The sequence below is a fragment of the Pseudopodoces humilis genome, chromosome 15, assembly GCF_049639895.1.
Source record: "Pseudopodoces humilis isolate 2021_Gansu_Grassland_sample_001 chromosome 15, ASM4963989v1, whole genome shotgun sequence".
NCBI lineage: Eukaryota > Metazoa > Chordata > Aves > Passeriformes > Paridae > Pseudopodoces > Pseudopodoces humilis.
Window position 1 is genome coordinate 19,431,199 of NC_142214.1, and position 16,121 is coordinate 19,447,319.

Here is a 16,121-nt window from a genome sequence, read left to right on the forward strand (position 1 = left end):
TCCACAGCAGCGCTGGCACAAAGACTTCACCCCCTCAAGCCCACCTCATCTCCTTCAGAGGATTTTGCTGATTTTTGGGGCGTTGGGAGGACTGAGTGCTACACACAGGGGCTGCCCTAGATTTAAATAGCATTTTTTGATCCCCTGTAGTTAGGGTGGGGCCAAAGAGACAAAGCAAGGCCTGGCTGACATTTCTCCTGGTTTAAAATTCCCCAGAGCTCTAAAGGTGCCTCATTTCCCTTGGCATGGATAGGTGGGAGCACTGACAGCCTTTTGTGCCTGTGTGAAACACCCTCCAGCTCATTTCGTGGCTCTCATTTTCATCATAAAACACATGAAAATGTTCAGTGTGTGAAAAAAACCCTGCGGGGAGAGCTCTGGAACAGAGTCTTGGGGTTTGCTGAGGCCCTGAGTATAACTTTTACCAGAGAGCAGTGAACCCAGACTGCTTTTTGGACACATTTTACACAAAATGTTTCAGTCTTCGAGGTTTGGCAGCTGAATTTGGGGTTTTTCTCCTTGACAGTAACGATTCTGAGGGGTCACTGATTTATTTCAGAGCAGTGCTTCGGCAAATTAAACAATACCTGGTAATGAAGCTATTTTTGTCTTGTGGGCTGAATTTAAAAATCTGGATATTTTTGGGAATGAGCACAACTTCCTGCCTGCTTTCCTGTGGTGGTGCTGCTAAAATGATGGGCGTGCTGGTGCTTTTATCTTTTTATCTCTGTGCAAACAGCCCTAAATCCCAAATCCAGGGCGGTTTGTCAAGGAAAAGGTGGAGCTCCACCTCTTTCAGCTCTTTGTGGTCTGCCACAGTCATAAAAACAGGAGTTTGAAGTGCTCAGTGCTCCTTCAGGGGATTTTGCAGTTGGCTCCTGGAGCGCGAGGTTACCTCTGCACAGCCCCTGAGCTGCACTTTTTACAGCTTTTGGGTTGTTGAGTGAAAATTTGGCCAATAAAACTTCAAAAATGAACAGCTTGAGTGTAGAGGATATGTGAGCAGAAGGCTCTTGCTGAACAGGGACAGCTCAGAGCAGCTGCTGGCAGCGAGTGAATGTTGTCATTGTGCAGCTCACTTAGAAACCGAGTTCCAAAATTGGAGACAAGTCGTTCTTCTGCAAGAACATCAGGGAATTAGACAGATTTTATCAGAATATTCTGACTTTGGACCATTTACTTCAAAAATCTGCTTTAAAAATAGAGGAGAGGTCCAGAAGGAAGGGGGGTGGGAAAAAAAAAAACAACATTTTGTTCTCTTCCCCCTTCACAGCTCATCAGACTTGGATTTTTTTTCTGTTTAATTGGGATATCTGAGAGTTCAGCAAGAGGAACAAAGAGGTGAAATGGCTCCAAATTCTCGTGGACCTTGGCACAGTTTTAGAGGACACAAAATCATTGTCACAGCTTCTCCTGGGATTTGTTTTGCCTGAATATAAAATGAGCACACCCAGAGTCAGACAAAACCCTGCAATTTGGGGTTCAGGGTCTGACAAGGATATTTGAAAATGTAGATTGAAATGAGGGAGGGAGGGGATGAGGTGCCAGAGCTGTGGAAGGGGTGATGAGGCTCAGAGGGGACACAGAGGGTGACAAAACTCTTGGGGGGACACAGAGGGTGACAAAGCTCTTGGGGGGACACAGAGTGATGGCTCTGAGGGGACACCTGAGGTGATGACCCCAGGTTCTGTGGCAGCAGCAGCAGCTCTGGAGCTCCCAGGATCTCAGGAAATCCCAGCAGATCTCCGAGTCCCGCAGGTTTGGGGGAGCTGCCAGGAATCCCTTCAGCAATAAATGAGCCCCCATATGTATAAATCTATATATCATATATGGGTTTCTATATATGTATCTTCAGCACAATCCTATTTGCCTTGAGCAAGGCAGGGCGCTTTAAAACGCACCGTGGGACACAGGCAAGAATTTTCTTGCTTGTTTTAGAGAAGAAGCCAATTAACAGCATGTTAATTAGCTGGGGGCTCTGTGCTGCAAAGCGCTGGAACGTTTAAAACAGGTGGGAGGTTTAAAACGTTTGCAGTGGCAAAGCGCTTCAGGAGGTTCCTGGCGCCGAGAAATTTTGCCGCAGAGATGTAAAAAAACAAAGCCCGAAGGAGTTTTGAGGGAGAACGTGCGGAAAAAACGGGAGAGGAGGGCGGGGAGTTTCCTTATCCGGCAAGGATAAAAAAAGTTGAACTTCCCATACCGGGAGTCGAACCCGGGCCGCCTGGGTGAAAACCAGGAATCCTAACCGCTAGACCATATGGGAGGCGCTGGTGGGTAGTGTGCTCGCGCGCCTCAAAGCGCTACTGCCCGCCCTTCTGATCGCCAAACCGGCTCCACCGTTCCATGGGAGTCACCGGGAAACACCGGGACTCACCGGGAATACCGGGATTCACCGGGACCTCCCCCAACAAACAACCCCGGCCTTGCCAGAAAGGCGCTGCCCTCACCCAACATGGCGGGCGGGGCTTCTGGCGCGCGCGCGGGGCGGGCGGGGCGCGCGCTCACGTGACCGAGCGCTGGGTCCCGTGAGCGCGGGGGGCGGGACGGGGGCACCGCCACAGGCCCGGGACAGGCCCGGCCACCGCCCCCGGCCCCGCCGAGCCGGGCACCGCCCCCGCCTCCGCCCCCGGCCAGCGCCCCCCGACCGCCCCCGGCCAGCGGGCTCACACCGGCAGCGCCTCCCAAGCCGGCCCCGGGCCGCCCATCGCCGCCGGAGGTACCGGGGCGCGGCCCGGCCGGGGGGCGCGGGCGCTGCGGGGCCGGGGGCGGCTGCGGGGGATGCCGGGGGAATCCCGGGGGAATCCCGGGGATGGGGCTGCGGGGAATCCCGGGGGAATCCCGGGGGAAGGGGCTGCGGGGAGTCCCGGGGGAATGGAAGGACATCCCGGGAGAAGCGGCTGCGGGGAATCCAGAGGAAAGGGGGCTGCGGAGGGAATCCCGGCCCGGCCGCAGCCATCCCGCTCGGGCCGGGGGATCTCGGGAACGCCGCATGTTTCCCGGCCGCAGCGGGAGTTCCCCATGGCCCGGAGCAGGGGGAGGGGAGCTGGAGCTGTGTCAGCGCTTCCCCAGTACCGGGGGTGGGATTGGGACTGGGACTGGGGTCGGCGAGCGGAGCCTGTGCGTGCAGAAAGCTGCGATCCAAGATGGGCTTCTCTCGGCAGGTGTGTGATGCCAAGCACAGCCATGAAGAAAAAGGTAAGGACGGGGAGGAGGATCCTGCGTTTTCCTTCCCCATCCCCATCCATGGACAGCGTTTGTTGTATCCGTCCCTCGGCCTGGGGCTCCGGTGCCTCGGAAGCCTCTCGGAGTCAGCGCTGCATCCTCTGCTGGAGGTGCCAGGCGCTCAAACCGGCTTCATCCTGGCCTGGCCGTGGGCTGGGTTCGTGCAGAGCCTTCCCCGGCTCCTGCTGTTCCCCGGGCGCTGCTGGGGCTGTTGCAAAACCCTCTGCAAAACCCTGTGCACGGCCCCTGCTCGGGGAGGAGGATCTGCCCCAAGCCCTGTCCTGTCCCTGGGGCACCTCCCGAGGTGTTCTGGGTGCCCCAAACTTGCTCAGGGCTCCCGGGAGGATGAGATTTGACAGGTGGGGAAGGAGCAGCAGCTCTGGGAATCACAGGGGTGGCTGTATCCCAGCAGGAGCACATCCAGAGCTCTTAAAGGAATATCTCCCTGCTTTTCCGCGGTGAGGTGGGATTGGGTTCCCTGCTTGGCTGTCTGACCCCTTTGCAAGGCCTCTGCAGCCCAAACTTTGGGAATTGGGGCTGGTTTGGGCTGTGCCTCAGAGCGGGATCGAGTTTCTGCTTGGGATTTTGTGCTGGTGCTGTGAAATAAGAGCTTGGCTGTTCCCTGGGATCAGCTCAGGGGGCAGGACAGGACAGGGCAGCATCCTGGGGTGGCCTCCCCAGCCTTCCTGGATGTGGAACAGCCAGGAACTCTCCTTCTTGCTAAACCCTGGAGCCTGTGGGCAGCTTCCCTCTGGCTGGAGCTGCTGCAGGAATAACCTGGGCACGCAGGTCTGGGGAGTGAATTCTGCCTTGGTTTTGTCCCGAGGCTGTGGCAGCCCCTGCCCTGCTGTCCCAGGGTGAGGGTGGGAGGCTGGGCAGGCACTGTTTGGGCTCTTCTCCTGAAATCCCTCCTGGATGGGAGACTTGCAGGGCTGCTGCCAAAAGCTGGATTTGGTTTTGTAACTGGAACTTGTTTAACAGCTGGGTTTTGTGAGCAAGGCTGTGTTGGCTGCCACTGATGGGTTTGTTTGCTTAAATTTTTATTTTTAGATCACAATGTAAAGCTTTGCCTGGTGTGACTGTCTCCCCTCATCCCCACCCCCAGCATTCCCTATTTTTTGGCTGCCTCTCCTTTCCCCTGAGGTCTGCAGGGATGGGACATCATGGAGCCAAGAGTCTCCTCTGGAGAGGTGTCACTGGAGCCATAAAAAGTCTCCCCTGCTCTGGGGACCCTGTCCTGGGCTGTCTCATCTGCTTTTCCCTTTTTTTTTTTGGTCTTCTACCTGGAACTGGGAATGTCCCTGGTGTTTGGGGAAAAGAAAACCAGTCACGTTGTGGGAAGAGCAGTATTAGAAGATCTTCAAGGTCCCTCCCAACCCTGTCTGGTTAGGACAGAGTGTTTGGGGTGAAAAAATAGGGGGTGAGGGGTTGTGGCAAAACTGTTCCTCACCTTTAGCATCCTCTGGTGCCACCAAAGCCAGCAGGTGGGAGGGGCTGGGAATGGGCAGGCGGCTCCTGCTTTTCCTAAGTCCTGTCCATGTGCCTTGAGGAAAGTGTTGGATCTGACCATGGCCCAGTGACCCAGGACAGCAGGGCCGGGATGACCAAGGACAGCAGGGCTGGGATGACCAAGGACAGCAGGGCTGGGGTGTCTGTCCTTCCCACCTGCTCCTCTCTGCCTCTCTCAGCAGCTGGAATTCCCAGCTGGAATGTGCCAGTCCTGTGTTTCGTGCCTTTGGCAATAAGAGCGAGCTGGGAAGGACTCAGTGCTCTGTGGGAGTTCATTTTTTCCTTCTTTCCCTCTCGGCAGGTGCTGCTGATGGGTAAAAGTGGGTCTGGGAAGACCAGCATGAGATCCATTATCTTTGCCAACTACATCGCCCGGGACACGCGGCGCCTGGGGGCCACGAGTAAGGAATTCCCGACACAATTCCCGGATCCCAGGGCTCCAATCCTTCATTAGAGGGTCGGGTGTGTCCCTGCAGGTCCTCCCAGCTGCCACACCCCGCTGGAGCTTCGGGATCAGCCAGGGACAGGGAGGAAGTGGAGGGAAGGGAAAGGCAGCACTGGGATCGGCTTTGCTGCTTTATTGTTCAATTTTTATCCTCAACTCCCTTTTTTTTGGGATTAGGAAGGAGCCTTTGGTGCAGCTACACCACTCAGAGCCTCCTCTGTGTTGATGGAACATCCCTGCTGTATCCAGGGATCTCCATCTGCAATGCCCCCGTGGTTTTGGCAGGATGTTGCCCTGGGCTTTAATAAATGCCTTTCCTTTTTCCTTTTGTTGGGAAAGAGCAAGAAGTGATTCCTCTGGAAGAGGGGGATGAGTTGTTGGGATGTGGTGCTTCTCACTGGGAAGGGCCTGTGAGGATTTAATGTCAGGGATCGGTGTAAATTCTCTCTTTGCCATAAATTTGGCTCTTCCTGAAGTTTACATTCCCAGTGTTCTTGGTTTCTGTTTTTAAGGATGGCTTAAAGCCCTGCAGAGTCATTCCTATGATATCCCAGGGAGTGTGTGATTGAAGGGGAACACTTGCTGCACTTCTCAGGAGAGCAGTGGCCAGGGAGGCCTGAATTCCTCTGGGAAACGCTGTTTTTCTGGGATTTTACAAACTGGGGCTGCTTTGTGAGGAATGCCCATCCCTGGAAGTGTCCAGGGCCAGGCTGGACGGGGCTTGGAGCACCCTGGGATAGTGGAAGGTGTCAGAGGCTGGAATGAGGGCTTTAATCCCTTCCAGGCCAAACCATTCCATGATTTTGTGCTGATTTCCGTGATTTTTGGCTGCCCAAGCTCTGCCCCAGGTGTGTGGTGCAGTCAGTGAGCTCCTGCTGTCTCTTTGCAGTTGATGTGGAGCATTCCCACGTTAGATTCCTGGGAAACCTGGTGTTGAACCTGTGGGACTGTGGAGGGTAGGTACTGATTATTCCTGGCCTTTTCCAACCTCTGGGGGAGGCTGAGGGGAGTCAGGGATGGAACAGAGTGGATTCTCCTCCCCCTGGAATGAGGGAATGCCCCTTCTCATGCTGTCCTGAGGTGCTGGAACTGCTCATCTCCAGCTCCATCCAGGTGGGATTTGTGCAGAGAGGCCGTGCTGGAGGTTGATCCTGTGGCTCCTGGGAGCAGCTTTTTTCAAGGAATGCTGTCCCCTCCTCAGCTCCGTGGCCTCTGGATCATCTCAGCCATGTTCAGCCAGAGTTAAAGGAGATTTAAATCCCAGGATTTAAGGCTGAACTGATGCTTTGGGTCATGTCCCACCCATTCCTGCTGCTGTGGGGTTTCACAAACAGCTCCTTAGAGCCAGCCAGGAGCAGCAGGACACGAGGGAAGCTTCAGCTTCCTGTGGGACTGGGGGGGCTGATGCTCTCCAGGAGCAGCCAGCTTTCCTTGGGAACGCTCAGTGGGAAGTTCCTTGGGGATGCTCCAGAGTGGGAGCTGCAGTTCCAAATCCCAGCCTTGCCCTCCTGGCAGGAGGCCTTTCCCCCAAAGTCAGGAGCTGCTTTAAAGGAAGTCTCCTGCTCTGCTCCCTCAGCCAGGACACCTTCATGGAGAACTACTTCACCAGCCAGAGGGACAACATCTTCCGCAACGTGGAGGTGCTGATCTACGTGTTCGACGTGGAGAGCAGGGAGCTGGAGAAGGACATGCACTACTACCAGTCCTGCCTGGAGGCCATTCTCCAGAACTCCCCCGATGCCAAGATCTTCTGCCTGGTGCACAAGATGGACTTGGTGCAGGAGGACCAGCGGGATCTGGTGAGGAGCTGGAAGTGGCTGTGGAAATGTGTTCCTTGTGCCACGTGGGTCACAGCTCAAAGGCAGCCCCTCAGGGCTGTTCCTCGAGGGCTTTCTCAGATGTTCCCAGAGCTTTTCCTGCCTTTCTTTAAAGTGTGTCATCCTAGAATCCGGCAGAGAACAGCAGTGATGATTTTTAGGGACAAAAAAAAGCCTTTCTTGTCTGTTTCCAGAGCTCCCAGCACACCTTGGCTCCTTCCAACCCAAACAATTTTGGGATTCTGCAGCAGGACATCCCTGGCCCTGCTGCTCCCTGGGAGGGTTCCTGGCCAGTCCCCTGCTGTATCCAGAGATGCACGTGAAACTCATCCCATAAATCCAAACAGCAATCCACAGCACAGGCAGGAACATTTACACTCAATCCCTAAACTCTCTTTTGTTTCCCAGATCTTTAAGGAGCGTGAGGAAGACTTGAAGCGCCTTTCCCGGCCCTTGGAATGTGTTTGTTTTAGAACTTCCATCTGGGATGAGACACTTTACAAGGTTGGTGCAGCTCCCTCTCCACATCTGCCTTCCCACTTGGAGCAAGAGCAGGAGGAGGATCCCTGTAGCTGCTGCTGGTGTGATCAGCTCTGCAGCAGCTGCTTCTGCAGGCTGTCAGTTCAACCCAAATTAACCCTGGGTTTAATTAATTAACTTTAAAAAGTCAGGAGAGTGTGGTAAATATCAGGAACTTGCCAGACAGGCATCCCAAATATCCCCCTGGCTCTTGGGAAGGGTGAGGTTGGGCACGGCTCCACACCTGGGTCAGCAGCTGGGCAGGGAGGGCTGAGCTTGGAAAATCCGAGTGTGGATGAGCACAGATGTTGATCCCAGCGCCCCCAGTCCCTCCTGGGTTTGTTCCTGGCCCGTTGGGATAAGGTGGAGCTTTGTTGGCATCAGGGATGAGCTGCCAAGTGTCCATCTGCGTGCTGACCTTGCTGAGGATTAAAGATCTCTGGAAACTTGTGTGGGAGAAGGAGACAGAAGCATCCCCAAGTTAAACCAGGGATGATTTTGGTCCGTTCAGAAGCGATGCAGTTCCTCTGCCTGCTGGAGCAGAACTGGAGCCAGGGAAGGGCCTCCTCAGGTCTGGGCTCCCTCTGGGAGCTGGAGAAGCTTCTCAGCCTTGCCCAGGCTGTCAGCACCCACAAGGGCCAAAAATATTTCTGGAGGCACATTTCCCACAAGAGGCTGAGGAGGAGAGGAGTTGACGGGACCTTTCTGTGTCTCCAGGCCTGGTCCAGCATTGTCTATCAGCTGATCCCCAACGTGCAGCAGCTGGAGATGAACCTGAGGAACTTTGCTCAGATCATCGAGGCAGATGAGGTGCTGCTGTTTGAGAGAGCCACGTTCCTGGTGAGTTCCTGGGATGGATTCCCTGGATGGAGCCTCCCTTTCCCTCCCCTCTCCTCTGCAGCCAGGCTGGGAGAGCTGGGAATGTTCACCTGGAGAGGAGAAGGATCCAGGGAGAGCTCAGAGCCCTTCCAGGGCCTGAAGGGGCTCCAGGAGAGCTGGAGAGGGACTGGGGACAAGGGATGGAGGGACAGGACACAGGGAATGGCTCCCAGTGCCAGAGGGCAGGGCTGGATGGGATTTGGGGCAGGAATTGTTCCCTGGCAGGGTGGGCAGGCCCTGGCACAGGTGCCCAGAGCAGCTGGGGCTGCCCCTGGATCCCTGGAATGTCCCAGGCCAGGCTGGACAGGGCTTGGAGCAGCCTGGGACAGTGGGAGGTGTCAGGTTGGAACTGGATGAGCTTTGAGGTCCTTCCAAGCCAACCCATTTTGGGATTCCATGGAAGTTGGGAGGTGCCAGCCCCAGTGCAGAATGTCCTGATCCAGGCTTTGGGATTCTGAAAGCAGCCACTGGGACCCCCTGGGCCTCAGGACCATCCCAAAATTCCCCTGTGCAGCAGCTGAGCTGCTGAGGTTTTGTTGGGGTTTCCTCTTGCAGGCTCTGGGAGTGTTTCATGTCCCCATCGTGGTGGGACTGCCCTGAGAATCCCTCTCTGCACAGAGCAGGAACCTTTTGGAGTTTCAAAACCAAACTTTTCACTTCCTTCTTCTGGGGTATTTGAGCTGGACCTGATTTCTCTTGATTTTTGATGTTCTGCAAAGCCAGAGCAGGGATGGAGGATCAGCCATGGGATTGTGATGCTTTTCCAGGTCCTTGTGCTCCCAGTCCCTCAGCCAAGGTGCTGGATAAAAGCACTCTTGGTGCTTGTCCATATTCCTGATTGCTGGGCTGGGCTCCTCACACTTTGCACCAAACTCTTGCTGAGCTGAAGGAAATATTTGAATTTTTTTGGAGTGTTTTCCTTGCTGGTGATTTGGAAATGATGGAGGGAATTTGGGAAAGGAGCCATGACTTTTCTTCCTCCTTAAACTCTCAGAAACAAACACTTGCCATGCCTGGCAAGTTCTGCTTTTTGACCTTTTGGAGATAATAAATAGTTCCACCTTGGGGTGTGTGACAGTGTGATTGTTACAAGGACATTTCTAACTGAAAGAAATGATCTTTGCTACAAAAATTCTGTGCTTAATTTAAATGCAACGGTGACTTCTTAAAAAAACTCTTCTCTTTTTCTTTTTTTCCTATATTTTAATATTCCCAGGACTCTCTTCTCCTGAAGGGAAATCTTCCTGTGAAAATCTCTTTGGGAAATCTTACTCTGAAAAGTTTTTTCTGAAATTCTGTTTAAACTGTAGTGAGAAAACCTCATCTGGGAAGTTTAGGAAGGAAATTGAACACTGGGAATTGCACGTTTTGAATGTGGCTAAAACTGTGCTTGTGGGAATAATTGGGCAAGTTTAAAAAGTGATGGGTTTAAGGTAGTTAAGGGAAAAAAGAGGGGGAAAAGTCCCTAAAAAATCTGTTAAATGTGGCTCCCTGAATAGAGCAGTTTCACATCCCTCCTGTCACATCCAGAGAGAGCTGATTTGGGAATTGTGAAGAGCTCAGAGCAGCTGGCCTAAGGTTTTGGAGAGATTCCTGTCAGCTTTGCTGGGGATGGAGCTGTTTGGGCAGGAAACGCAGCTCTCGCTCCGTGTGGCTGAGGAAGAAAGGCCTGGGGCCACCAGCTGGGTGGGAATGTTTCTGGAGATGTTCTCAAGGATTCCTGAAACCCTTCAGGTGCTCTGGGTGCTGGCATCCAGGCACTCAGGGCTGCTCCTGGATCTCTGGGGAGGAAGAGGAGGGAACTGCTCTGAGCTCCCTCTGCTCTGACTGGAGTCACGGAGGAGGAATTCCCAAGGAATCAGCTGCCTTTGAGCTGCTCTTCTTGGGGAGGAACAGCTTGATTTGACTTTGGGATCACTGCCCGTGCAGGATGGGGAATATCCCAGCAGCACCTTAGGAGGGAAAATCTGTCACAGCACTTGGCACATTCCTGAGGTGATGGACACACTTTTTTCCTGTGTTTCCACCCTATTTTTGGATCAGGATTGAAATTGCTGCTGAGGTGAAGCTCTCAGCCCTCACCTGGCAGATCTGTGCCATCCTTTGTGTGCTGACCCTGCCACTGAGCTTCTCAAAGCCCCACAAGAGCTGCTGTAACCACCTCCCATGATCCAGTCAGCCCAAGGCAAAGGGAATCCTTTCCCTGCTCTCCAGGCAATCCCAGAATTGCTGTGGGAGAGCTGGGCTGGAATCCCTGACTGGCTGTGCCCCTTCTCCAGGTGATTTCCCACTATCAGTGCAAGGAGCAGCGGGACGTGCACAGGTTTGAGAAGATCAGCAACATCATCAAACAGTTCAAGCTGAGCTGCAGGTGAGCTGCTCTCATCAGCACTGGGGAGATCAGGGCTATTCCAGCTTTTCCCAGAGAATCCCAGTTTGACTCCTTGGCAGCTGGAATGCCAGGATGGAATATTGCTGGAAAACAAACCTTTAAATGTTAATTTAACTCCTCCTTTGCTCGTAGGGGGAGAGGTTTGGTGCTGTTTTATTCCAGGCCTTTTTCTCCTGGATCAGAGGAATTCCAGGGTTGAACTGATCAAAAGTGTTTCTCTTGGAAACTGGGAATGGCAGCTGGAGAGCTCTGCTCCAGCCCAGGCCCTCAGGGCTGGCTGGGAAGGACAGGGCTTGCAGACACTGTTTATCCTTATTTTCAGTGGAAAAGTGGGAAGCTTGGCTTTGCACAGCCCCAGGCTCCACAGTCAGGTTAATCCTGAGGGTGTGTGGAGCTGGATAGGATGGAGAAGTTTCTCAGGGGGGTTACAGATGTTCAGATGTCTTCAGGTATTCCCATTTTATGCTTATTTCTGCTGCTCAGAGTATCCAGCTGGGAATGGCTGAGCCCTGGTATCCATGGGGAGCAGGCCTGGTCAGGGGGGTTGTGTCTGGAATTTCCTTCATTTAATACACAATCAGCTGATATTGATCTCATTTGGCCCAAAGCTGAGGAATTTTGCCTTTAAAACCAAGCCCAGCCAAAGCCCTGCTGCAACCACACCTTGCCAAGTGGGAATTCCAGCTCCTCCTTGTTCCCAACAGCTCAGATCAGGGATTTTGGCCATGTGGGCACAAAAGCTCTTCATTCACTCTTTTTTTCCCCCTTTATTTCCTTGTTTTTCAGTAAGCTGGCAGCCTCTTTCCAGAGCATGGAGGTCAGGAACTCCAACTTCGCTGCTTTCATTGACATCTTCACCTCCAACACCTACGTGATGGTGGTCATGTCAGACCCCTCCATACGTGAGTCAGAGCCAAGAGAAACCTGCTTGGGACAAAAAACAAACCAGAAAAACCTCAAAAAAAGTGAAATTAGTCCAGCTTAGACCATGTTTCTCTTGGAAAATGAGTTTTTAGTTAAAAGAAGTGATTAAGAGAGGGGTTGAGGGGGTAAGCAGGACCCTGCAGAGGTGGTGGCACAGCTGAGCTGCTGTTGCTGTCACAGGGAGCCACCAAACCAGACCTGGCTGAGCAGGTCATGCCTAAAACCTATTTTGGGCAGTTGGGAGCTGGCAGCCCCGCTGTTTTTTGGGGAGGAAGCAGAGCTGGCTCATGTTTGGGTGTGCTCTGGCTGCCTGGGCTGTCTCGGGTGGACAGGCTCTAATTTTAGCAGCATCTATTTATCCCAAGGAGGAGCTGCAGCAGTGCCAGCCCGCAGCCCCTGGGAGCAGATCCCTGTTTACACAGCTCCTGGAATTGCTGCTGGGAGCTCAGGGGCTCCAGGGACACTGCCCAGGGCCTGCTGCTGTGTTTTCCCTGCCCTCCTCACTTTGGGAATTAGGGACAGTGTGGGATCCTGGGCATTGCTGGGCTGGGGAGCAGCTCTGGGATGAGCAGCTCATCCTGGGAGAGGTTTTTCCTCATTGTTCTTCTGGGATCAGCAACAGCCCAGACCTACCCACATCACATTTGCCCAGACCTTCCCACAGTAAATTCTGCCCAGACCATTCCATGCTGAATTATTCCCAGACCTTCCCATGTTTAATTTTTACCCATCCCAATTACATCTTGCCCAGACCATCCCACATTAAATTTTGCCCAGACCTTCCCAGATCAAATTTTGCCCTGACTATCCCACACTGAGTTTTACCCAGACCATCCCACATTCACTTTTACTCAGGCCTTCCCACATTAAATTTTTCCCAGATCAAATTTTTCCCAGATCTTCCCCCATTGAATTCTACCCAGACCATCCCACATTAAATTTTACCCAGCCTTTCCCACCCTAAATTTTTCCCAGCCCATCCCACTGTGGATTTTGCCTGGTTTGGGAGCAGCAGGGTGCACCCAGAGCCTGCAGAGAGAGCTGTTGAGGCCAGGCAGCCCTGAGGACGTGGTGGTTCTCACCCTTTTTAACTTCTTTTTATCTCCCCTGTCCCTTTTCCTTCGCAGCTTCCGCAGCCACGCTGATCAACATCCGGAACGCCAGGAAACACTTTGAGAAGCTGGAGAGGGTGGATGGACCAAAGCACAGCCTGCTCATGCGCTGATCCCAGGCACTGGGCCTTTGGGGGGAGAAAAAACAGATCGGGACTACTTCTTTTTAGGAGAATCTAACACTGTCCATGTCTTTGTTGGGCTTTGAAATGAGTGTGCTGCTTGTTTTTTCTCCTTATCACATTGGACACTAGAGCTGGATCTGCTGTGGACCTTCCCGGAATTTCCCTGGCACGGGAGGGTCGGGAAGGAGGCAGGACAGGTGATGTGGCCGCAGGAGGTGTGGCAGAGCCCTCGTGGATTCACGGCTCCGGGTGATGGGATGTTTACTGTATCCTTGGAGGGTTGCTAGAATAAGTTTATAAATTTCTCCTCGTCTTCGGTCATGGAAATAAATTTTTGCTACAAGGGGTTTCAGATCCGAGAGCTTTGCAAAGAGGGTTTGCTTTCTCCCAAATCCCGGGGCAGCTTTGGGAAGCAGAGCTGTAGGAGCTGCATGCTGGTGGTTTTGGGGGGGATTTGGCTGAAAGGCGTTCCAGAGTTTCACTGGGAATCGCTTGGCAGCATCTCCCTCCCTTTTTTCTCTCTTGCTGCATCAAATTACTGTGTAAAAAAGGGTGTGGTGCCTCCGTGCCTGGCTCTTCCCTGCATCCCTGCCCACACAGCCGCTGGGAGGGGAGAAATCCACCGGGATGAGTCGGAGGAGTGGGGAAGAGGAGCTGAAAGGGCTGGAGAACCTGGGGGCTCCGCACAAAAGCTCCCAGCCCTGCTCTGTCCTCCTGGAAATTCAACACCCGCGTCTCGCACCGCCCACCCGGCAGCTGCCGTGCCTCGGGCTGGGGGAGTTCCAGTGGGAATCACCCCCGTGGGAGAGGGGCTGTTCCCAACGGGAGCCTCGAATGGGCGCCTGGCTGAGGTTGTGTTTGCCGGGATGCAGGTGTGGAATACCTGGAGTGGGAATCGCGGACACAACCGCTGTTTCCCCGAGGAGCTGCCCCTGCTGGGAATGTCACAGCTTCCCACACTCTGACCCTGCCCTCGGAGCGAGAGGATCCGGGTGTTGAAGCCTCTGGAATACCCCATCCCAGTGGGAAGGGCTTCAGGAGAGGCTGCAGCTCCAGATGTGGGCACGGAATGCTGCCTCATTGCCATGGTGACAGGGGTTGCCTCTGGGTTTCCTCAGGGATGAAACGGCAGCACGTGGAATTGGGGTGATGTCAAAGGGGGAATGTGGGGTGGGGGGCAGGTGACAAAGGGCTGGGAGGGACAAGTGGCCGGAGCTGTCAGGAGCCAAATCCTGGCTGGGCTGGAGCCTCCTGGGGCAGTGACCCAGTGGGGGTTGGGGTAAAAGTTCTGCTCTTCTCCCGCTTCAGATCCCTTTTCCTGAAGTGCATGGATCTGGGGGCTCTTTGGGAATCAGCCTGGTCCTTTTGCTGTGGCCAAGGTGCCACTGTGCTCGTTGAGTGACAGCCTGTGACAAACACGGGTGGCTGTGCCAGAGCACCTGCCCTGCCTGCTCCGACGGCCCCGTTGTGTCCTTTGTCCCTTCCCAAAGCAGATCCCAGGCCTTTCTGGGAGCCTGGGCTTGGTGGCTGCTCTGGCTCCTTCCATTCCAAGCAGGGAGGTTTGGGAGATCAGGCTCAGCACCCTCATCCCACCTTCTGGAAAACTCTTCTTGCTTTTTCTGGCACCTCCTGCCCCCAGAAAAAAAAAAAAAAATAAAATAAAATATTGATGCCTGCTCCAGGTGTTTCTCACACAAACATCATCCCAAACCCGGATGAGGTAGCTGTGATCCAGCCTTTTCCTTCAGCACTTGACCTTGGAATGAGGAGAAACTTGATGCCATGTGTCACTGAGGTCCTGCATAAATCCCCCCTTGGCCCAGTTCCTGTCCCCTTGGAGCTGCTGGGGGGCCTGGGATGAGTTCCCTGGGTCAGCTGTGCTCCCTGGGGTTGTCTTGGAGCTACTTCCAGGTTTTTTGACCATTTATTTCTTGCTTTGGAGCATGGATGGCTCCAGTGGCATCAGCAACAGGATGTGCTGTTTAGGGTCAGCAATTCCTGAGGGTCTCCCTGGGGATGCTTCCACTTGTTTTTGCTCCTTAGTGGCACAGGATTGTCCCTGGGGGCTGCTGGGGGGGATGGACACGGGGCTGTGGTGGCCACACGCTGCTCTGCAGCTGGGACCAGCTCCTCCAACACATCCAGGGGGTCATGGATTCTCCAGAGTCACCCTGAATTGTCACTGCTGAACTGTGGCTCGTGGACACCTCGTGAGGAGCACCCGCAGCATTCCCTGCCCAGGGTCCAACCCCTCCTGCCCAAATCCATCCTTGGGACAGCAGGAGAGGGGACCTTGGGGGAACCCCTGCTCTGCTCCCCCCTCTCTTCTGGGGGTTTTGGGAGGTCACCTGTGCCTGCTGTCGGTCCTTCAGCTCGGTGACATCAGGGTGGGGGTGCCTTTGGGTGCAGGGCCCACTCATCCCCCAAAAGCTGGTCCCCAAAATCTCCCCAGGGGAGGTTGGCCAGGGGAAGGTCCCTACCTGAGCCTTTCCTGGGTGTTTCCTGGGGAGGAGAAGCGTTTTTTTTGCCAAAAGGAGGTCAGTTTGGTCCTGGTTGAGGTGTGGTGGCTTGGCAGAAGTGTGAGGGGGTCACAGGGTCACTCTGCACCCCTGGATAAGCTCTGTGTGCCACGCCTTGGTGGCCGTGACCTGCTCCTGGAGTCACCTCTGGCAGGGACATCGTGAGCAGGGGACACCTGGCTGAGTCCCCATCCCCAGGATTTCCCATCCCTGGGGATGAGGTCAGGGCTGGGGATGGGGGTCCTGCATTTGGGGGGTTACAGGGTGGTTAACCCAGCCTGGTCCTGCCCCTTGCACACCCAACGCAGGGTGGCCATCCGGGGACATCTCAACACTGGGGACAGCCCGAGGCTGGGGACACAGCGCTGGGAGCAGCCAGGTCCCCTTGGGATGTTGGAAAACTACTGGGATGAGCAGGGGGTGGATTCCCACTGGCAGCTCCAGGCCAGGGGCTCCCCCAGACCCCCCCAGGAAGGGGCCAGGGGACCCCCAGACCCCTCCGTGGTTGCAGCCCCTTGCAGAGGCTCCCCCAGCTCTGCCAGGACCACCCTGGGGGACCCCACATGTTTGGGGCGGCTTTACCTGTGTGGTGAGGGGGGCTCGGGAGGCAGAGATTGGCACCCGTGGGTGCTCGGATTTGGGGGTGCTCCACGCTCCT

General features: G+C 54.5%; 1 protein-coding gene and 1 non-coding gene across 2 annotated transcripts; one reads left to right on the forward strand and one right to left on the reverse strand.

Annotated features, from left to right (window-relative positions):
- Window positions 1-2,191: 2,191 nt before the first annotated feature.
- On the reverse strand, window positions 2,192-2,263 carry TRNAE-UUC (transfer RNA glutamic acid (anticodon UUC)). The gene has a single exon. It is a non-coding gene; the product is annotated as a tRNA-Glu (tRNA).
- Window positions 2,264-2,593: 330 nt separating this feature from the next.
- LOC102102093 (ras-related GTP-binding protein A) lies at window positions 2,594-13,303 on the forward strand. Its single transcript, XM_005527382.3, has 10 exons — window positions 2,594-2,716; window positions 3,162-3,195; window positions 5,033-5,132; window positions 6,066-6,132; window positions 6,753-6,975; window positions 7,402-7,497; window positions 8,230-8,352; window positions 10,671-10,762; window positions 11,570-11,685; window positions 12,835-13,303. The coding sequence occupies exons 2-10, from the start codon at window positions 3,169-3,171 to the stop codon at window positions 12,930-12,932; spliced, it is 942 nt and encodes a 313-aa protein (XP_005527439.1). The 5' UTR covers window positions 2,594-2,716; window positions 3,162-3,168; the 3' UTR covers window positions 12,933-13,303.
- The last annotated feature ends 2,818 nt before the right edge of the window (window positions 13,304-16,121 follow it).

What these genes read in the sequence shown, in the direction of transcription:
- LOC102102093 (XM_005527382.3), top strand. Translation starts at nt 3,169, where the DNA reads ATGCCAAGCACAGCCATGAAGAAAAAG. An exon ending in AACCTGTGGGACTGTGGAGG is followed by an intron (nt 6,133 to 6,752) that starts GTAGGTACTGAT and finishes CTGCTCCCTCAG; the next exon opens with CCAGGACACCTTCATGGAGA. An exon ending in CAGTTCAAGCTGAGCTGCAG is followed by an intron (nt 10,763 to 11,569) that starts GTGAGCTGCTCT and finishes CTTGTTTTTCAG; the next exon opens with TAAGCTGGCAGCCTCTTTCC.